Here is a 23,753-nt window from a genome sequence, read left to right as displayed (position 1 = left end):
GTTGATTTGTTACAGTGTACCCTGTATGCTCTCAAAGTCAAAACAAAATATTTACTATCTAACCATTTACTGAAAAATCTTACCAACCCCTGAAGTTAAGTTTCAAATACCACATATTGTGAAATGTACCATTACTATGTCCCACTCACAAAGAACAAAAATTATGCCAGTGAAACTATGACAAGCTATCAAATTGTAAGAAGCTTCTGATTTTAGAGACATTAAACTATAAAAAGAAAATATCATAGAATAGAGGAGTGGTGGCACATAGCACCACAAGTAAATCAACTCCAGTGTTGCCGTCAGTGTGGATAATCTCAAATACTGCGTGTTGAGTGAAGAAAAGACAAGTATAGAGCAATTTGCAAAATGATGTGAACAACATGATATTTACACGGCTCTTGAAAAAACAAACAGCAGAATGAGTTTCTAGGACTGTAGATATGTATAGGTGAGGATCATTTGAAAGAATTGGAAGAATTCCAATAAAACTGGTAACAGAGATTTTCCCAGGGAGGAGGAGGCTGGAAGACAAAGGTGGGGTCAGCCTTCATCTGTAATCTTCTTAAGTGAAGCTTCAACTTCACTTTCTTCAAAGAACTCTTGCTCAGAGTCATTCAGCTTTTTAAAAAGAGGTGATTTAATAAAAATGAAATTTTAAAAGCATCAAGACACAAAAAAGCTGGAAGAAAATATGTCCGATGTTAACAGTGGTAAATTTTGTCTGGTAGAAAATATGGATGCTTGCTTTTGTGTTGTATTTCATTGTAATAGTAAAGAACTTCATGGATAACTAAAAACGATTAGTCATATTCTTCATTTCTACCTCAAGCCAAAGAGATTAAGATTTGAAGAAGTACATGTTAATCAATTACCTGACGTTACAAACTAATCCTGTTTTTCTACCATGGCATGAAGATTAAACAACGTGCAAGTCAGGGCCAAATTTCATAGTTAAAAGTTTTTCTCATAATGGTGGTACAGCTAATCTTTAAATACAATGTACTTTATTCCTCACCGTGAAAAACCACCAAGTGGAAAAGTTAAATGTCAGGTTCATTTTAGTGAACAGAAATAGCTTGTCATGAGTCATGTTATTGATGTACTGATGTCATTTCTTTCAGCCTGACCTCACTTGTTTTGAAATGTACCTTGTGATTTTACACGATTATATATGTTGTCACGTGCAATTCAGACCCTCATGTTACTTATTAAGTGCGTTCATTTTGGCCGTCTGTAGCAGGTCTTCCAAAACTATTGTCTGTAAATGTCATACAGAAGTTCCACATTGTTCCTTTTGAGAACAAGGATCCCTACCACTGCTTTTACTGAGTTTTTGTTTTGGTCTTGTTGTTTCAGCATAACTTTCCCTCTGGTGGAGTGTTTAGATCAAGCTGCCTGTGTTCAAGATTAAGAAATAAAATATGTCCAAGAAAGTGACAGTGGGAAACGGGGACATGGGGCCTCGAGTCTTAATGAAACTATAGACCATGAGACTGAGGTCTTGTGCCACTAGAACGAAACCCGAGTGCTGTGTTTCTCGCATTTAACTCCACTTTTTCTTTTTTCCAGTTCAATTTCACCATTTAGTATTGAGAGCACAAGACGCCAGAGACGGTCTGAGTCCCCCGACTCCAGGAAACGGCGTATCCACAGATGTGATTTTGAGGGATGCAACAAAGTATACACAAAGAGTTCTCACCTGAAGGCTCATCGAAGGACACATACAGGTACCGTTTCACAGGGCTTCTCACTGGGGGATCAGTGAAAGTCCTGAGGGGCCCACTGCTTGGCTCGGGGGCGTGCTGGAATGATGTGTTGTACTTGATCGGTATCCAGCCATCTCCAGTTGACTTCCTTTCTGAATGGAATGCATCCTCTCTCTCAGTTAAAACAGGTTTAAGTCTTCGTGAACTTTAGCAACCAATGAAGTAGGTCTTCCCTGTGTTAAGGACGTTTACGATGGTATGACACCAAGATCTAGCCTTTTTTTTTATAATCAGCATTGCCGCTTAATCACTGTCTAGTTTAGCGCATTTTAAAATATCCACAAAGCGCATTGAAGAACAAGCTGAACAAAAGTATTCTGTTCTCTTAAAGTTTAGCATTTTAACCACCACTTAGATCATGCTTTTCTCCCCTCAGTCTCATTCCCCAAAGAACCCAGTAAATAAACCAAAAACATAAAATAAAATTGACATACACATAGCACTGTAAAGAGTTCAAAAAATATTTTCACATCATTCCATTTGATTCTCACTGGCATTGTATATATATAGAGAGAGTAGTTTTTGGAAATTGAGACCACACATGATTTACTGACTTTGTCACTGTCCACTCATCCACACACCCACCCACCCCCAGCCATCTCCCCCTCCACCTGTCCATATACCCACCCATGTACTCATCCACCAACCCCTTCCGTCCTCTGTGTTGCGTGTCCCTTAGCTGGCATCCCCTGCCTTCCTTGGCTCCTGGATCCTGTTGGGAGCCACCAGTGGAAGGCTCTGGGAAGAGACTGGAGGTGCAAGGAGGGCCCCACAGTTATACTACCTTTTCTGAGAAGAGTGGTGACTAGAATGTGTGAAGCTCAAAGAAGCAGATGGAAGAGGGAAACTCATTCACACACGTTCCTGGCAACTCCTGGTAGCGACGTGCCACAGGTGGGGTAGGGGGAGTCCAGTGACTCCCCTCAGCATGAATCAGACACCAGCACCTGCCGCTACCCAGAAACTTCAAGCGTAACAGACTCCCGTTGGGCTGTGTGAATAGTATGGCCATCTCAAATATAGTAAAATAACCACACTGTGAAAACCGTTTCCCAGCTGAGGTAGCAAAATCACTTAAGCCAGCATTCTTTGCCATTTGTTTTGTCATGTTATTAGACGGTTTCCAACACTGCTTTACATAAACTGCTCCATGACTCCACAAACACCGAGACTGGGCATCATGTGCGTGGGCGCGCACGCATGTGTGATGAAGTTACGGCTTAGGAGGCTTGCCTGAAGTCAAAAAAGCATTGTAGAATCTGAAACTTACTTTTGCTCATCTAACGTATCTTTTAATGTTTCCAGTAATTCAACACATTTTGCATACTTCCTCCTCATCTTTCATCCCTGCTCCCGACCCTTTTCCTTTTTCTACTTAATTCCAGATTCTTTTCTCTCCATTGATTCTGAGCTTCCCCAGGAGAGTTTTTCATTTCATTTCTTAGACATTATTTTTGAATCCGTTTTTGTTACCATTTAGGCAAAGAATGAATATAAAGACATGAAAGTCAAATAAGCATGTTCCATCCTGTCCGTAGATAGTGAACGTAAATCATAGTCGTTAAGTATGATCAGGTCATAATACTGAGTTTTAAAGGGAGCGTTTCTGTTATTTAAAAAAAAAAAAAAAAAGAAGGATCTTTCTTCGCTAAATCATCATATATTTGTGTTATTTCTTTTTTCCTTGAGCTTACTGACATACGATTTAACGTCATTTGTACACAGACCTCTCTATTCCATTTATGCAAACGATGAACAACGAACCAGAGGAAATGGTTTAATTAGGTACTATTAAAGGCTCTAACTTCATGGCATTAAGGGATTGCATCTTACAGGTTTTAATGTAGACTGTGAAAGTCGGGGGGTGGGGGCATAATGCAATCAACCAATATAAACTTTGAATGTTGAACCGGAATTAATTAGTTTGGGTTATTAATAAGATGAAGTCATAGACTCCTAGGGTCCGAATGGACCTTGTACACCAGAGAGTGTACTTTGTTTCCTAACTAGGGGAATCCCTTACATGTCGTCTCTCACAAAGAACAAGTCATTCCGATGCAGTTTTCTGCACACTTACACTTCTTTTCTCTTATTGGATGCTCACAAGTCCCGGTGGTTGCAGCTGTCATTACCTCCTTTGTATAATGGTATCTCCTGGTCAGGTAGTGTTCCCACAGCAGCGATTTTTAGTAACGTCCAGTGGCAGAGAGCTGATTCTTCTGCAAGACAAGTTGGGTGCAATTTTCGAGGCCCAAGTCGTCACCTCGCACAGTACTGAATTGCCTGTCATGGCATTGATTGGCTCTCAGGACCTTCTGGTTGACGGAATAGCTCCAGTCATCATGCTCTTGTTTTCACTTCCTGGTCCTGCTGCCCCTCGAAACCCAGTCTCCAACCCGGCATCTTCATTTCTCCAAATCAGGTACCCTCAGTTGTCATAGCCACGTTTTTCTAGCTATATTCCAACATGTCACTGTGTCTTTTAAATTTTTCACACCACAATTTGCAGAAAGAGGTTTTAAAATGCAAAAAATAGTATTAAGTCTTCTAGCAATTGACTCTCTTTTCTTAAGTCATCTAAATCAAAATGTGCCGAACCCAACTCTTGGCCATCTCTTGTACCTATAATTGTTTTCTTTTAAAACCTAAACATTCAGGGGCACCTGGGTGGCTCAGTCGGTTAAGCATCCAACTTTGGCTCAGGTCATGATCTCACGGTTCATGAGTTCGAGCCCCACGTCAGGCTCTGTGCTGACAGCTCAGGGCCTGGTGCCTGCTTCGGATTCTGTGTCTCCCTCTCTCTCTGACCCTCCCCTGTTCACACTCTTTCTTCTTGCTCACAAAAATAAATACAACATTTTAAGAAACACTTTTTAACCTAAACATTCAATGTTGTGTTTGTAGTTGTCCCTCAAGGATGGCTCCCTCAGGAGCAGAGCGTTTCCTCTCCCTGGACACTCCGCTGCAGGCCGGCTGGTCTCTTGTGGGAGATACAGGATAGAATCGGTATTCTGAGGGCTGCACTTGCCCTTTCAAGTCTGGGAAATAATTATTCTGTATCCATTTCATTTATTGGGTCCCATTCTTCTAATAATTTGAAATGACATTGAACTCTCTCTCTGCCCACCTACATTTAGTATTTTAGCTCTGTCCTTCAGCTTTTCCATTTTTGCCAGGTGTTAAGTAGGACAGGTTCAAGGACAAAGCCCTGAGATGTGATCCCAGAGACTTCCCTCCAAGAGGGTCTTAATTCATTAACCATTAGCTAAAAATTCACCTAATCATCCTACCTCCATCCTTCTTGATCTTACAGCCACATCAGTACGTCCTTGTGAAATTCCTGCTCCAAACCAAGATGCCCCAAGCCCATTCAGCTACTTTGCAAGGAGATACTTACGCTGCAAGACATAGCCTCCTAAATTATCAAATAATAGTACTTCTAAAAAGAAAGAATGAGATTTGGTTGATTTACTGCCATTTGTTCAATGGGAGCCCATACTTGTTTCTGATTTATAATTCTCTGCAAGATTTCTCAACATCGCGTTCAAAGTGAAGTCAACACTAGTTGTATAGGGATTGAGGTTGGCTTGCTTTGCTTTTAATAAATATCTTAGCCTTACCTTTGCTCCAGGCACATTGAGTAAGTTATTTGTGTGTGACCAACGACAATGAATGTAGAGTGTGGGATTATAACATGACTTACAAGATCTACGCACACTATAGGAGGTGGGCAAGAAGCCATAAGAAATTTTCTCGGATAAAGTCACGTTAATTTCACCTTTAACACTTAATCTTTTGTGTGTTATGAGTACATGACCAGTCATCTATTTAGGACTCACGCAGTAAATTGAACACATTGGTAGAAGAGCAAAAGAGGAATATTTTCTAGATACTAGCAATTTAGAGTAAAAAGGGAAATTCTGAAGAATGCCTTTTTAAATTTAAAAATAATGTAAGTATATTGTCATGACTGTGCAGTTTAGATAATAACATAAATACTTGCCCAAACGTTTTTAAATACCTCTGCTAACACTCCCCTGTGGTAAATTGTTTAAGGCACAGTAAAAAGCAGCAGGTACATTGTTCCCTTCACTAGTATACATTGTGTCTCCTTTGCATGAAGCACCTACAGTGTACTTTAGATGAATGTGCAGCATAGTTAAATTAATGGTTATCTAAGCCTTTGTTATCCATAACTAGCATGTTATTATGAATTTCCCTCATTTCAAGAATTTTATTGTTTATTAAATGATTTAAATATAAATTTTAGATGGAAATAGGCTTATGAATCTGGAATTGCTATTTATAATTCCCTTATTTTCTAGAAACATGTATATCCTAGTATTTTCTAAAATACAGTACAAGAAACCTTCAGGCATCGGTGATTCCTGCAGCCACTAGATGGTGCACTACACCCGGCTGTTGGGTCTCCTGTAAGAGGGTCTGAAAGTCAACTAGAACCCTCTGGTGGTATGTGGGATGTGACAGAATTACCACTGTTCTGCAGAATATTGCAATTTAATGATGAACCAAGAAAAGGAAATGTAAAGTTACTTTTTAAACCAGATTTCTTAAAAAGTAATTTTTTAAAAAAGTTTTTTAATGTTTTATTTATTTCTGAGAGAGAGAGAGAGATAGCATGAGCAGGGAAGGGTCAGAGAGAGAGGGAGACACAGAATCTGAAGCAGGCTCCAGTCTCTGAGCTAGCTGTCAGCACAGAGCCCGAAGCGGGGCTCGAATCCATGAAACGTGAGATCATGACCTGAGCCGGAGTTGGACGCCCAACCGGCTGAGCCACCCAGGTGCCCCTTTTAAAAAGTAATTTTAACATAAAAAAAATGCTCAGTTTGAAATGAATCTGGGAATATTTTATACTCAAACTTGATATCCTACTCTCCAGTAAATCTGTGAGCTTCAGTTAGCCATGTTATCCAGTATTCATTTTAATTCATAGGAAAACCCTATGCCTGAATTTTAAAAATTAGGAAATGTAAAGCAATTACATTTCTTATCTATCTGGCTTTAGCAGAAGTAGCTCATGTCTGAATTTTACACATCAAAGAAATTTACTTCTATGGATGCTTTAAAATTATTAACCAGTTGCAATTTAAGTCTCTAAAATGTGTCCTTTCCTACCTTTACAAATGAAGACAATGATGCATTATTTAGCTCTTCCCTTGAGGAACAATGCTTTGTAATTAATATCATTTGGTAATTAGCACCAGATAATGATTATGCATTTGGAACACATGCATGCATGAACACACAGTCTCTCTCTCTCTCTCTCTCTCTCTCTCTCTCTCTCTCTCTCACACACACACACACACACACACACACACACACACATCTATGCTGAATGCTTGCAGATTCCATGATTTTTCACTTTGTTACTTGCCTCATCACTTTTTTCACTGCTATTCCTACATTTCTTGCTTCTAATTTGACATCTTGTTTCACTGGGTGTGATTCTGAAATGGTTTGATGATATTCCTACAAAGACATTCATGAGTTTTGTGCCAGCTGTGCATATGAGTGGCCTTTTGTTCACAGGTCTTGCTTGTCAGATCAGGTAGTGGGGGACTGCTTAGATTTTCACATCTCTCTTCATTAGTTAAATAACTCGTTCATATAAAGCTCTGTATCAGGCCCACTGTCTAGATTTGTTGTTAGATAAAGTCTCAGGCTTAGTGATGCCAAGATAATTAATCGCTGAAGCACAAACCAACATTTTTCAGGCAAAAATCCTTTCCCAACAAGTTGTTGGTGAGCCTCAGCCAAACAGCTCATAAGTATGAGCAGATTGGTACTTGCTGAGAAATAAGAAACTATAATAGAAATAGAACTAAACTGAAGTCAGCAGACAAGAGTCTGAATCTGTCCTTGGTCCCTTACTGAAACTCACTTCACTCTGTGAGTCTCAGGTGTTCTGTTTCATTTTTATCTTTGACCATAAACGTAGCACATTGTTGCATAATTACCGTGGGGGGGGGCCTCATTTTTATGTTTCCAGTCACTACGGTGACTATCATGTCTCAAGGACTCAATAATTATTTGCCGAATTGAAATTGTGTATGTAGGCATATTGATCTAGGTATATGTTGTTACTGTAACCACAGGTTCAAGGCAAAAAAGTGTGCATCATTTAGTACGCAGTCATCACAAGCAGCTGTAATAATGTCACCTCTGTACTTCAGACTCTCCTGATTTAAAATTTTTATGATTCACAAGAAGTTGAGTGAAAGCTGTTGCTTAATAAGCCCTCTTTATCATCATTTTGATAAAATGATAATGTAAAAACCCTATAAGGAATATATATAAAATGCTTAGTAAAACATAATTTTCCATTTGAAAAAGCCCACTTGTAGACAGATTCAACATGATAGATATTTATGGAGCATTTTCTATGTCTGAGGCATTATAGATTTTTTTCTTGAAAAAGGCAGAAAGAGACCTAAGCCCCCATCTTCAATGAACTTGTCCATAAGGGTACTAGATAAGAGTTGCATGGATAGTCATAACAGAGGTCAAGTGTGCAAAGCCCTGTAATAAAGGTCCAAGCAAAAGGTTGAAAGAACACAATAGGAGCTGTCTGTGACCGCCAGGGAGTTTGGGGACACCTTCCTACTCGGACATGAGGCCCTTCTCATCTGACTCCTGTTCACCTGTTACACCTCATTTGCTGACCCTCTCCCAATCTCCCCCTTTCCTCAGGCAAACAAAGGAATGGATGTCCTAATGTGCTCATCTATGTGGAGCTCATTGGCCCGTTTCCCCCCTACCTGAAATGACTTGCCTGAGGGGCCTCCTTTCTTCTTGCTTTTCAACACTATCTCAGTGTCCCCTCAGCTGTTAAGCCATCTGACTACCCTCCCTCCCTAGGCAGGTAGAACCTTCCATGACCCTAGAGTACTCGGGCATTTCCGTGTCACAACAGAGAAGAAGGTATGTGGGAAACACTGGGGCTGTAGACACAACAGGGCCTGGCATCTGATTGACAGGAGGGTAGGAGAGGGGGAGATGTTGAAGACGTCCGGCGCGTGTGGTTAGGAGAGGGAAGTGCTATGAGCAGACATGGAGACCACAGATGGGAGAGAGCTCAGCTCCAGGAGTAGTGCCTTCCTTGTTTCCTATTCTTGTTGTATCTCTAAAGTCCCTGAAAGGTGAGAGCACTTATCCACTATCAGCAATGGCTGAGCAGTGGAGCTGGGATTCAAACTCCAGTTTCTCTAGAACCTGTGTTGGTGTCACACAAGTGCTCTCAGACAAGTTTGCTAATAACCTGCCAGCCTCCTCACCACTCAAGCCACATTCCCATGCATGTCCAGTCAGCACTACGTACCTGTTTAGTGATGGTCATTCAGGTGCTTTGAAGTAACGAGATAACAAGTGACTTTAAATGGTCTATTTTTAAAGCTTTTCATTAATGTGAACTGGTCATTCTTCGGAGTCTATTAAAATTTTACTTTGTTAGAAAGCCAGTGAGAAGGCATTATTAAATAGACCAGAAGCATTATTAAATAGGCAGCTTCTGAGTGCTTGTTCAGTGCGCAGCTCTGTGCACAGTTATGCGTACGCTATGAGGACGAAGACGGCAAGGAGTTTTAAGTGTGATGGGGGAGACAGCCATGCCCGCAAATATCTGCTGCTGTGAAGCATGATAGGAAAGGCTTGAGTGAGCTTGATACAAGTTTCCACAGCAGCAGAGCCTGGGTGATGGGTCCTGAAGCACGGGTGTGGTGAACACCTCCTCACCCCAGCGAGCAAACATTCAAGCGCCATCTCTTAAAAGGAACAGGAATAATCTGGATGAATAACAAAGTGCTGTGAAAGTTGTACTTGTTTTCATTTATGGAGGAGTTTCTCTAACCCGTCCTGGAGGCTTACCAAGTAGAAGCATGTTGAATCTAATAAGATCTACAATGATCTGAATGCGGGTACCTGCGCTATACATATTGTATTGACTTTCTTTTTAAAAGCATTGTCTTATTCATTAAAAAAAATTAAAAAAGAAAAGAAAAGCTGGGTGGCTCAGTCGGTTAAGCATCCGACTTCGGCTCAGGTCATGATCTCCCAGTTCGTGGATTCGAGCCCTACGTCGGGCTCTGTGCTGCCGGCTAGCTCAGAGCCTGGAGCCTGCTTCAGATTCTGTGTCTCTCTCTCCTTCTGCCCCTCCCCTGCTCTCACTCTGTCAATCTCTCTTTCTCAAAAATAAATAAATACTAAAATAATTAAAAAATAAAATAAGAGCATTGCCTTATTTAATTTCTTTTAAAAATAAATTCACCTTTTTTCATATCCTAGGAAAGGAATGGCTTTTCCAACAGCCTACCAATTATTACCCCAGTTGAAGAAATAAATGACAAAATGAGTTCTGCCTCTTAATTCCTTTTGTGTTAGCACGCCAATCGTTAATGACAGTGGAAAGTTAAAAACACAAAGGCATCTTATGACCATGCTCTGTATTTTCCTTCTTTTACTTTTGGGTTTACTTTATCCATATACCTATCAAAATTGTGTTGTAGGCAGGAGTAAGATAATAATTTTCCCAGCCTTTGTACTTTCTTATGTTCTATCAAACAATGGCTAGGTTGTGAGTTTTGGTCATCTTATCCTGAATGGCAAAATTAACTACTCCTGAGATAAAATTGGTGGGTTTAATGGAATGATTAAAGATCGTGCAGAGCTGTATTTTTTTTGCAGAAAATATATCCACCACTGAAGAATATATAAAAATGATGTTTACTTAGTATGCTTGTGATAATTCTAAAAAAGCTTCATAACTATGAATAAAAAGAATTATAAAGTGAATGTGTTAAAGATGGAAATAATTAACGCTCATTTGAACACCAAAATAGAAGGCTCACTCACAGGTCATATTAGTAATTTCAGAGGTTTAAAATGAGATATTTGTAGACCAGACCTTTAAATAGGACTAATTTTAAGTAAAATCTCCCAAATTTATTTTCCTTTTCAAAAAGGCATACTCTAATTCATTAGAATAGAAAAGATGGTAGAATGTGTAGGATGCTGGCAATGGCTCTCTGCCTCACAAAAGAAATTCCTCTTTTTTTTTTTTTTCCAAGTAAGCTCTGCACCCAACATGAGGCTCGAACCCAGAACCTTGAGATCAAGAGTCACAGGCTCCACCAACTGAGCCAGCCAGGCACCCCCCCTTAAAACCACTCTTGAGTTGACTGTTGTATGTTACATTTTTAAAAGAATGTGAGCTATTTGAATTAAAGTAGTGTCTTTCATTTAAGCAACAGTTACTAGCACTGAGCCGAGCTGAGCTGAGCTGCAAGCCGCGGTAGGCCCTGGGGACATGGTGATGAAGAAAACCCGCAGCCATCCTCAGTACTGAACCGCTTCATGGGGCGGATGGACAGTAAAACCAGCAGTCACGGTGGGGTGTGAGGAGAGTTTAACACGGACGTGTCCAGGGTACCAGGCAGCAACGTGATCAGATGGTCTTGGAGAACATGTTCCTTCAATGTAGAACGGATGTTATTGGAGAGGGTGGGACAAGAGACAGGGACACAGAACCATTAGAAGTTGGCATCACTGGAACGTGGCAAGAACCTAAAGAAAGGCTGCCCACCACTGGTGGCGGTTGGGGGGGTAGACTAGAGAGAACAGCTGGACAGATACTTGGGAGGCAGAATGGCAGGTGTAATAATCAGGTTGGGGCAGGCAGAGAGCAGCAGTGAAGAGTCCAAGAAATCCTTCCAACTAGAGTGCTTTAAGACTTGATACCTGAGTAGGTAGGATTGCCGTTTTCTCCAGAGAGCAAAGCAGAAGGAGAAACTGGTCTTATTTAGGAGGTAGCTGCTGAGTAAAGTTTCGGTCATGTTGAGATTGTCTCTGGAACACCATTTCTGTGGTAGATCTCTCTGTAACGCTTAGGAGAGAGACTGAAATGTAGAGATTTAGGAGTCTTTTCCTTACAAGTCGTGGTGGAAGCCGTAAGAGCCAAGGAGGACTTAGGCTGGTGAGAAGAAGTCAGAATCTTGGTAAACATTTCTGTGACAGGTAAAGGAAGAACTCTGAAAAAGAAACTAAAAGGAAAATATAACCAGAAACATAGCAAAATAAATATTGTTACTACATGGAAAAATAAACTCAGAACAGCCAAATAAAGTATTACCCTTAGACCTTGAACTTTTTGTTTTCAGTAAAATATGTTTTTATTATAGGATATTTTAGGTCACTTATACTTGATTTCTGGATGAGAAGGGCCAGTCTCTGCATTAACACGTTGTCTGTTCTGCAAGTATTAATTCACATTTTCAATCTGCCTATCCAGCTCTGACCAGATATCCTGGCTCATTAAACCAGTGACTTACAGTCTTGAAAGGTAAAACAGAGAAGAGGTTAAAACTGAGTTCTGGGGCACCTGAGTGGCTTTGTTGGTTGAGTGTCCAACTTCAGCTCAGGTCATGATCCTGCGGTTCGTGAGTTTGGGCCCCACGTCAGGTCTGCCACTGTCAGCGTAGAGCCCACCTTAGATCCTCTGTCCTCCTCTCTTAATCCCTTCCCTACTTGTGCTCTCTCTCAAAAATAAATGGACATTAAAAAAACAAAAACCTGTGAGCTCTGGTATCAGATTCCCAAGATTCAAATCCTCCTCTCTCACATACCTACTCTGGGTGAAGTGGAGTTGGTTACTGCAAAGTGTACTATAAAGCTCTTAGAACAAAGTGTGGTGCGTGGAAAGTGCTATATGCTTTGGCAAATATTGTTTTTATCAAAGATATGCACTATGTAATTGCATGGGGAAGAAAAAACAAATCTAGTCTGTCTCATTTACACATAATGACAAAAGACCATTAATTCAGCCCAGACAATTCAGTGGGGCAGAGACTAACATTGATTACGTGTTTAACTGAATTGACAAAATCAAATGGATCAAACAAATTATAAAATACTACATTGTTCTGTTTGTAGTTTTATAATTAAAATGTTAGGAAAATCAAGATCACAATTGGCATCCAATTACCAGAAAACTCTTCATTCTTTTTCTTTGAAACATAGCAACAGAATCTATTTTTAACTTTATATTATTTCTATTTCCTAGCCAAAACAGAAAAACCTTGCACTTCATAACTCTAAAATTAAATATTTTATGGAGCACCCATCATTTCTCAGGCACATGCCATGTGTACTTTTAGTTTCCCACGTGTAGGAACGGTGTTTCCATTTTACAGATGGGAAAATGGTGTTTCAGAAAGCTGACCGCTCTAGTTTGAGATCTGATTGCAGATCGATGACTGAGCCAGCATCAGACCAGGCTTTCTACCCCATTTCAAAGCCTCTGCTATTTCATGCCACCTTAACACCACCAATAAAGAAGGCAGCCTGGTCCACCCTGAAGACAAGTCAAGAGCTTTGTAATCTCAGCTCCAAGTTTCTGCTTCCTCATTTTAAAAGCACCTAATTTCCTCCCAGATCTAAAATTGGGTGAACTTTTATGAACTAATGTAATAGAAACCAGAAGACAAGATAGGAATCTTGATTCAGCCTCCCCACCCCCCCATCGTATGCAAATACCATTCCTCAAGTGAAACAGATTGTCACAGCAAATATGTTGAGCCTTGGGTGTAATGAAGCTCGTTTGTCAGCGTCTGGGGCCCCGTAACTTTATAAAAGTTAAACAGGGACACATTTCAGAAATGCACTTCTGAACTGAAAAAAAATTGCCTGCGCTTCCTGTTGCAAAAGGTGTTCCTTTTCAGTTGCTTGAGAAAATAGCAGAGAGTAGCTGATGTGAGAACATGGGTGTTTTGTTTGACCCAGACATTTTTCAGACTGCACATTCCTCTTCTGTGTATTGCTCACACGTCATTTTAATATGAAAGGGCACCTGTCTTTTGTCTCTGTACACGTTTACCTTTCAGCATTTCAGATGGGAAGATGGGAGGTACCTGAAAAAGTTATTTTTGTTTCGTGGGTTTTGGGAATCCATTCAAGACCTGGTGTTTTCTTTAGACTTTATTATGCTTCTGCTGGGTAAATGTCATGGAAATGCATTTAGCAACTCTTAATCCTTTTCTTTAACCAAAATTGAAAGAGACGGGGGTTCTCATAATAAATCAGTTTGTTGACTGTTTCAAAAAGAAAACCCTGATGTGAGTTTTCATTTTCTCAGGACACTTAATTAGACTTCTGTTTAAATAATGCCTGTGACTACACACACACACACACACACACACGCACGCACGCACGCACACACACAGAAGCAATTAGGCATATGAAATTGTACTTAACTTGAACCCCGAAAGTGGAGTTAAAAAGAGTTTCAAAACAAAACAAAACTTAACAAACCCCCTTCTTTGTTCTTTTTCTGCTCTCTTTTTAATCTTTATAGGAGTGTTTCACTTTAAAAAATAGAAGCTCTTGCTATTAGTTTTGGTTAACATTTTCCTTTTTCAGAGGTTTTCATAGTTTAGTCCAGGTTTTTTAAGGAACAGAGGAGGATGCATTGCGCTCAAAAATAGCCGCATTCTTTTTTTTCAAATACAAAGTGTGGAAATGGCTTGGATTTATCCTGGGATACGGAGAACTTAATGCTTCAGAACTGAAGACCTGCAAGTTAGTAAACTCCCCAAGGTATGGCATGGGATTAAGCTACCAGTTAATTACCCAGTTTGTGTCCTTAGGTTTTTCTTAAACATTAGTGGCTTAATGTCTCAACCTAGCAAAGAAAAATCATCTACTATGACTTCTTGGTAAAGACATGTATCATGCCATTTTCTATCATTTCGTTATTTCATGGGATTAGGAGAAGCAAAAATCACGGGTGGTCTGATGGTCAAGTCAAAACTTCCAGATATTTTTCCTGAAAAATAGTAACTACTCTTTCAAAGATTTGCCACTAGGAATTGGAAGTGTACTTATGAGTTAGACAAATGAAGGAAGAAGGTGGGCATGCTGTTTTTATTTTTAGAGTATTTTTAGGGAAAACAGTTTTGAATAACCCTTTTGCAGAAATCTAATTTGAATGAGTGTAAGGACAATTCACGATTCCTGAAGAAATTACTGGAAAGCGTGTTTGCTCTCCCCATCTCTCATCCTGATGCACAGCAGCTGTGTGCAGTAGAAACAGAGCCGGGGAGATTGCAGACTCCTCTCGCTGTCCAAGCCAGTGCTTTCCATAGAACGTCATCAGGGGAAGGACACTTCCTATTCTGTGCCTTCCAGTAACATCTTATCATTACATTTAGTTAACTGCTTTCTGGCAAGATTTTGAAGGAAAGAAGACAGGATGGAAGATAGGTTCTGTCTGTTCCTTATATCCTTTCAGGGCTCATTTCTGCATACCACAGTATATCTTACAAACATATTTATCATTTTTAATAAGCTTTTCCTCACATCATGAACTGTCTGTTACCCTAATTCGCTTATAAGATTGTATCTTTTGTTTTTTAAATTTTTTTAATGTTTCTATTTATTATTGAGACAAAGAGAAACAGAGCATGAGTGGGGGAGGGGCAGAGAGAGAGGGAGACGCAGAATCCAAAACAGGCTCCAGGCTCTAAGTTGTTGGCACAGAGCCTGATGCAGGGCTCGAACCCATGAACTGCAAGATCATGACCTGAGCCAAAGTCAGACGCTTAACCGATTGAGCTACCCAGGCACCCCAAGATTGTATCCTTTAAATTTCTTAAAAGCACAGGCATAAAATATAGAGATTAATACTGTGCAATGACCACTAAAATTGTTCTTATTCCACTTCTAGAACTTGACTAGTCCAAAGAGAGCATTAATTGATTTTTTTTAATAATATGCTAGGCACTGGGCAGGTATAATCAAAACCTAGGTGTCTCTCTTGTGCGCGTGCACGTGCCAATATATATGAGTTTTATTCTTATAATTTTCTAAGGGTTTAAACATAATTTATTGCCAAGTTGGCTACCATACAGTGTATACACTGTGCTCTTGGCTTCAGGAATAGATTCCCGGGATTCGTCACTTACATACAACATCCGGTGCTCATCCCAACAAGTGCGCTCCTCAGTGCCTCTCACCAACTGTCCCCTCTCCCCCACGCCATCCCCCGTCAACCTTCAGTCTGTTCTTTGTATTTAAGAGTCTCTTATGAACACCTAGGTCTGTCTGGAGTGAAGGGCAGAAGCCAACCCTCTGCCTCATCAGAACAGCCATCTCCTCCCCCCACCCCCTATAGCTCAACCTCTAATTTTTTTTATTTTCCTTTTTATTGTTTTCTTTTTCCTCTCTGTTTTTTTTAAGCACGAAGGGAGAATACTCAAACTCTAATTTTATTAATGAAGCAATAGGGGCAAAGAATATTATGCTTATGTTTTCAAGGATAGTAAAATGAAAGTGTACTGTTTTATAAAAAATTTCCGAGGAAAATGCACTCATTGCTCAGACAATTAAGTTTACAATTTTCTGATACTTTCTCCCTCCCCGCTGCCGAGTGGGGAAGGTTTACATTCTTCATTATATGCCTTCATTCATCACCTAGCCCCTAATGACTTACAAACTTCCTTATCATTTTCATTGGTTTTATTCAAGAGTAGAGACATGTCTGCCTCTTGTGTTTTTGAGAGCTATTCCTTGTCTTTCTTTTTCGTATTGAGATATAATTGACATACAATATTGTATCCATTTCAGGTATACAACATGATTCGATATTTGTATATATGTTGTGAAATTACCACTACAGTAAGTGTAGTTAACATCTGTCAACATACAGATACAGATGATTTTTTTGTGTGACAGGAACTTTTCATTCATATCTACTCTCTTAGCAGCTTTGAAATATATAATACAGTGTTGCTAAGCGCAGTCACCCTGCTGTTCCATTACATCCCCATGACGTGTTTTTTTCTATAACTGGAAATTTGTACCTTTTGACTCACTGCACCCGTTTCACCCAGCCTTGTCTTTCATGGTCGCTTAATGCGCTGGATTCCACCTCACAGAATACTTCTCAGATTTTGCACAAAGTGTTCCTGCTCCAAGTTTGTGGGCTCACAGAAATCCTCACTACCAGTCACTGCCTTCCTGTGCCCTGCCCCCTAAAATATCCATGTTAGGAACAATGCCAAACAGCTAAGCTACTTTCTGATCCTTCCCTCATGGTGTCCTCCTTCCCAGACTCAGTAGCTAATAACAGAAACAAATCATGGTTCATAGTGGCCTCATAAGACAACTGTAGTGTAAGGGATTGGAGAGGCGCCTCCACCGTGTAGAATCACTGTTCTTTCAGCTACCGAGTAAAGTATACAGAGACATTCCTGACCCTACCCCATCCTGACCTCGCTCTCATAGGAAGACCCTCTTCATCTTTTAATGAGCGGGAAAGATCCTAAAGATATTTTTTAAACTCAGATTGGATTGGGTGAGCCTTTTCAGAGAGTCATTCAATCCAGAATGCTCAAAGTATGTGATGTGAAATATCATGTGTGTTTATTACTGAGTGTGCTGTTAGAAGTTTAGTTGGGGTCCTTAGTGAAGATTAAGTGATTATTCTATAGCCAAAATACTCCCTCACCCACCCATCCCAAATTAGCAGTGTGTATTATATACCCCAAGTCAATATGTTCCTATAATCAGGAAGCCTACAAAAAGCTCAGGTGCCTCCCTTACATCAAGGGTCAGTAAACTTTGTATAAAGGGCCAGATAGTAAATAGTCTAAGCACTACAGGCCTAGATACTTTATTACATTATTCTCTGTTGCAGTGCTTAATTCTGCCATCACTGGAAGACAGCCATAACCAACATGTAGACAAATGAACATGATTTGTATTCCAGTAAAAACTTATTTATGGACACTAAAATTTGAATTTCATGTAATTTTTACATGCAATGAAATAGTCCTCTTGATTTCTTTCAACCACGTACAAGTGTAAAAACCACTGTAAGCTCAACGCTTGCACCAAAAACAGGCCAAACACTGATTTAGCCTGGGAGCCACAGCTTACCACACTCTGCTATAGATTTTCAAGTGTAAAGGATAGAAATGCCATTATTAAACGGCCAAAACACAAGTAAAAGTAAGACTGTTAGAATGGTGAGGAAGAAATTAGAGAATACGAAGTGCCTACTTTGGAGGTACAAGGAAGTTCGGAGAGCACCTGAGACAAGGAAGTGTCCCCAGGATGGGCCACCCGAACCTGTAACATCCCTCCTGAGGTGAGACCAGAAGTTCTTGAGTCCTCCTTGCCTCTGCTTCCTTCCCAGGCGTGTCCCAGCTCTGGGTCCCCTTCCCCTCACTTTATCTGGAACGGCAAGGGGAGTCATACAGAGGTGACGCTTCTCCATCCACCCTACAGTTGAGAAAGCCCTGGATTCTTTCCTTCCTAGACTTTCCACTCTCTGTGGCTGGTTCCTAATGACACAGGAGAGAGCTAAGAGAGGCCCGTTGGCAACACAGCCCGCTAGCTGAGCTCAGTGCCCCAAGGATGGATGTGTCCTTGAAGACGTGATTTATATCAAGCTCAGCTTCTTCCCACCCATGCTTGTGATAATAAACGTCCCAAACATCTAGGGTGGCATACAAATCAAAGCATGTTAACAGTTGCCATTGCTACACTATGGAGGAGTTAGGGGGTTTGCTAAATTTTTATTATTCTTTTTTTAATTCCCGTTCACCTTTGGTCAATAGACACCTGCAAATGAAGATTTTTGTTTCTGTAGGATAGCCAGAATGCGTCAGAGGGTGAGGTTTGGGGCTAATCCACTCAGTAGGCTTCCACTTGAAAGGAGTTCTTTGAGAATAACCTGGAGCTTTCTGTAGCCCACCATTAGAGCGTCAATATTTTTAGATGTAATGGGTCTGTGCAGTTCAGTCACTTCTGAAAGGATCTCCTGATCCTGAAAGGACCCATATGGATAGAATTTATTTCACGGTTGGGTGAGAAATGTTGGGTCCAGTTCAGGCTAGGTTCTCGCACGTAGGTGTCCCTTATACTATCATTTACAGGGCCCAGTACTTGTGTGTGTGTGTGTGTGTGTGTGTGTGTGTGTGTGTGTGTCTGTGTGTGTGTGTGTGTGTGTGTGGTAGTTTTGGTGATTCATTCAAGCACTTGTTTGATATTTATCCTAGGCTCCAAGGATACTGAAATGGTAGAGGCCTGGTCCTTGACCTCCACATATTCAGAAAATGGTCGAGGAAAAGGCACCTAAATAAAATCTTTATGATATATTGTGATAGATGATGTCATAGAAGTAAGAAATGAATAATTTGGGAATGTCTGAGAAAGTAGAACTAACTTTGAGGATATGACAGAGTTTACAAGGGAAAAGAATTCTACATTCCACTGTAACAGAGTGCAAAGCGCTGGATTTGGAGCCAAACACTTCTTTTTTTTTTTTTTTTTTCTGACTTCGGGCAAGTTACTTTCCTACACTGAGCCTCAGTTTTCTCATCTGTAAGGTGGGGTTAACACTACTCACTTTGCACAGGAATCGGCCCAAAACTCCCTTTCCTGTTGTAGGTCCTTTTCACCAAAGACTGTGTGAGGCCAGGAATCCTACCGTTGACTATTGAATGGAAGGAATAGGAGAGATCACTTTTTGTGGGGTTGCCTGGGGACAGGGCTTCCATTCTGAGTGAGAGCCCGGAAAAAAACACACCTGGGTCAACCATTGTCTCTCTCCCCCTGGGAGTTCATTTGGACAATGGATAGTGTATCTTTTCCCAGCAAAGCCTTTGCATATTTTACTGTCCTTACAAGTTGACTGAAGGACCTGGTCAAATTACATACTTCTTCAGACTGCTTTTCACCATGAGTTTCAACACGAGACCCAACTTGATGATTCCTCAGGGCTCACCGTAATTAAATCACTGAAAAGGGTATTTAAACTTTACACTCTGAAGCTATCTAGGATTCCTGTCCAGGAGACAAGCAAAAAGTAGATGGTTTATGAATGACATGTACTTCATACCTCATTTCTGGGGAGTGGTGGAGTGCTTTACCTTTTCATGAAATTCTGTACATTCTCAATGGCTGATAAATGGATGTCATGTAGTAAAACAGCTTTAAGCCATCTAAGTGATGTACATTTGGGGAGGAGTATGGAGACAAAACATAACTAATTACCCTTGATAATTCTTGGGAGTTCCAGCATTAGAGCCCAGTCAACCCTAGCTAGAGACCTAAAACGCCTCTTTAGTCACCCAGTTGTGATTGGATCCAGCAGTGATCAGTTTACGCCTTTTGATATTTTGACCGGAAAGTAACTCCCCCGTAATTGAGGGTGCAGGCGTTGACGAACTCTGCCAGGTGTCCCAACGGGAGAGACGAGATTGAACCCCCCCCCCCCGACCGACCCCCCACCCCGCTGGCGGGATGGTAAGGTTTCCGGACAGAAGGGCTACCAGATGGAAAAGCCCCCTGGAAAGCCGCAGTTTCCCCACACGTAGCACTGTCTTGGTTATTACGGAAAAGCGATGGAGCACCAAAGCGTGTGTCCCTTTTTCTTCCAGGAGAGAAACCGTACAAGTGCACCTGGGAAGGCTGCACCTGGAAGTTCGCGCGCTCGGACGAACTGACAAGGCATTACCGCAAACACACGGGAGTGAAGCCATTCAAGTGCGCGGACTGTGACCGCAGCTTTTCCCGGTCGGATCACTTGGCACTGCACCGCCGGAGGCACATGCTGGTGTGAGGAGTGCTACCTGTCCAGCTGGGCGTGAGAGCTGGGTCTCTTAGCGGCACCCAATTCAGCAGGGCTGAATCCCCGTCACAGTGTTCACACAAAAGGGCATCACCATCCCACGATGTCTGAACCCAGAGCAGGAAAAGGAAGGAACTCTCCTCCTTGCGGTCTGAAGGTAACCCCCATCACGACCACACGAGAAACGTCTTCACGCTGGCCTGGGAGACCCGTGACACAAATGCCGAAGAGCCAGGCATCGTTTCCCGTGCTGTGTACTCTGCCATTTCAAGATGTCTGTAGCGTGTACGTTTTCTGAGCTGTCAGACATTTTGTTACCGATACCATAAAGGTCGTCTACCACAAATTGCTGGCTAGAGCAAGACCTTTTAAATTTGGATTCTTCTCCCCATCATCCCACCCCTTACCCTCTTTTTACTGAAATTTTAGTTACTGTCTCAGTAAGATAGAACACACATCCAATCTGTTACCAGCAAGCAGCATGAAAGTAGAGAAGAAGAAGCCTGTTGGAGAGGTTCCATTACCTGAAAATAAAGGGGCACTCAGGCAGCCCTTTGCAATAGCGATGACGGCAACTAGATATCACCCGCAACTTGTCATTCTGCCATGCCCTGAAGAAAACCAACATTGAACCTTTCATTTGTTTGTCGTTGATTGTTTTCGTTTTGTTTTGATTCTGTTTTGTTCATCTGTTCGAGCAGAGGGGCAGCGACATTTCAGTTGGAGCCCAGTCTCGGTGTCTGCCCTGGCATGGACTGGCACAGAGGTGTTCTGTAGTTGAATAGGAAGAGCCTGTCTAAAAAACTACTGCCCCACTTCAAATTGCAGTGTTCTGTCACCTAGGCATCATCTCTTCCTGCCCCTAGTATTTGATTACAAGGAATCAGGGGAAGAAAAAAAAAAAACTTTCTTAGACACACTGGCACCAAGGTAAGAGGTGGGGCTGCTCAGGCAAAGTCAGTGAACATGAAAAATCAGACAAAGCAGAGATGGAATAATGCGCCTCTTGAGGAGAAAAGCAATAATGAATAAAAGGACTTGCCTACAATAACTTCACTGAGGACTCACGTTACCAATTTTCATACTTACTAAAGGGATTGTAAAAAACACCCTAGCATTTTAGATGCTTTGGTTACATTCACAGCCCTGAGGTAATCTTTCTGCTGTTTGTTGTCCTGCTTGGTTGAGTCCCACAATTAAAGAGTATGCTCCCCTTTTCTTGTTTGAAAACAGTTATTTGGTGACTAGAAAAGCCAAGGAGGCATAGCAGGGAGTTAACCCGTGGGCTAATGGGTCAGTTCTCCTTGGAACCGAGTCAGTGGAAAGGGAGCGCTCCCCGAGGAAAGCCTGACATGGTGCTAGTATCCTCACTCGGAGAGCCAAGGCTGAGTGACTCTCCAATAGGTTCTTCTATATAGACTTCATTTTCTAAACCGTATCAGAACCCAGGGGTTCTACACTGGCATCTACGGGGATGTTGAACCCACTCATCCTATGCTGAGGGTGAGAGGAAGGAGATGATCATCCCGTCAGCCCCCTAAAATCATGAGCCTTTCTTGCAACTAGCGAAGTATACAGGAAACAAAGCAATACATCACCAACAAGCATTCTTTTAGAAAAATTATCATATGTGTTTCCCCACTAAGAGCTGGGTTGTTGTGTTTTTTTTCTTCAGCTTTACGTGGCGAAGGGGCTTGGTGAGTTTTTTTGTTATTGTTGTTGTCGTTGTTAAGATTTTTTATAGCTTAGATATAAAAAGTTGCCAGCATAGGCCTTTGCAACATATTTTAATCACAAACACTTGATTTGGGGAATTGCACAAATTAACCTCACGATATTCCTAGCTCATTTTTCAATGTTTGAACATTCTGAAATAATTTCCGGTTGTAGAACTATCCTTTTCAGGATCATCTTCTTGTTCAGAGAAACTTTAATGATGAAGCAAGAACTATAAACATTGAAACAAGGACAATTCATGTCGGATGGTATTAAAAGGAATTGTTTTTAAATGTTCAAGCAACAGCATCATGATTTTCAGGTCAAATTCCGTCTTCAAAAATACGTGCTCTGCATTTTCTGCCAGGTCTGAAAAATTCATCAGGCATCTTTCCTTCGAACAAGGGCTGCGATTCTATTGATAAACAGCTTCTTTTGCTACACAATCTTACTACCCACCAAGCACTGGGTTTTTTTGGTTGTTGTGTTTTTTTCTTTTTCTTTTTTTTTTTTTTTTACCAACTGGAAAATTTTTTTTATCTGTACTGTATACAATTCCTACTTCTCATTGCTTGTGACCATTTTGGAGAGAAACAGGTTTCTTGGCACACGCCAGCGTTGGTTACTGGTCAGTGGCAAGGAACAGAGAGAGCGGCCAACGTGGCCACGACGTGCTCACTGCTGGTCCTGGAACTTGGTTGGCTGTTAGTGGGTGAATCGCCCAGGCGCAGTGTAGACTTGATTTCGCTCTGCTTACTCTGGAGGGGTGGGGGGTGGGGAGTGGTGGAAGAGGGGGCAATCTTTTCTTTGTGGAGAGACATCTTGAGAGTGTTACAAGTAGAAATGGTTTTTAGAATTCATGGAACTGACAGGCAGTGGGAGCTTCCTGAGTGACAGCTTGACTTAAATTTAGCACAGAACTAAATGAGCTGCTCCTCTCTGATCACATCGGAAAGGTTCAGGGAAGCGAGCTTTTTCTCCACCCTCTGAAAGTAGAAACCAGACTGAGATGGAGATGGTAAGTTAAACGATAAACCTGTCAGCATTATGCCATTTCCCCCCTTTCGACATAATCGATCGATACTTCTAAAGGGGGATCCAAGCACAAGCAGTGAGTTGCTGATCTTCCCCCTACTCCCCCCCCCAGATGAAAACTTACTTGGGGCGCATCCCAGGACATAGCAAATTCTCCCCGGTGAGTTTTCTACTTGTGTTTCCCCATGGAAAGGAAAGTGATTTGGGAGAGAAGGAATTGCATTTTTAAGTACGAATATCTTCAGGCATGGAAAAGCCTCCTCCATTTCATCTATATGCATTCTAGCCTCTTTTAAAAAGCACAGTAGTAGATGATGAACAACAGTAAAGGGGCAGAATCCAAAGGACTTGTCAGTTCCTTAACTAGAATCATTCTCTGGTTTTCAATTTGGAGCTGTTCAGTTTGCAGTTGGACGCACATGCGTGTTTTGAGAGTTGCTGCACAGGCAGCCTCTGTGGCTGAGAATGGCTTGAGAAGCTATAGTAGACCTGACTATCTCTGCATTGTAGAGATGGAGTTCAAGGGAGTTAACAGTTTTTGAAAAAGTTACAAGTTACTCTGAGGTCTTGATAGATGCCCTCCCCAT

At 41.3% G+C, this 23,753-nt stretch overlaps 1 protein-coding gene across 1 annotated transcript in view; it reads left to right on the top strand.

The window, feature by feature from the left end:
• The window catches only part of KLF12 (Kruppel like factor 12), a 241,689-nt gene extending 219,127 nt beyond the window's left edge, over positions 1 to 22,562 (top strand). The window contains exons 6-7 of the mRNA XM_039240081.1: positions 1,573 to 1,730; positions 20,225 to 22,562. Coding sequence (XP_039096012.1) covers positions 1,573 to 1,730; positions 20,225 to 20,406 — 340 coding nt within the window. The 3' untranslated portion in view covers positions 20,407 to 22,562. The remainder of the gene's footprint in view (positions 1 to 1,572; positions 1,731 to 20,224) is intronic.
• The last annotated feature ends 1,191 nt before the right edge of the window (positions 22,563 to 23,753 follow it).

This window comes from Hyaena hyaena, unplaced genomic scaffold (genome assembly GCF_003009895.1).
Source record: "Hyaena hyaena isolate Hyena2069 unplaced genomic scaffold, ASM300989v1 scaffold_166, whole genome shotgun sequence".
Lineage (NCBI taxonomy): Eukaryota > Metazoa > Chordata > Mammalia > Carnivora > Hyaenidae > Hyaena > Hyaena hyaena.
The sequence above is the reverse complement of the archived record's forward strand: the minus strand, read 5'-3'. Positions and strand labels throughout refer to the sequence as shown.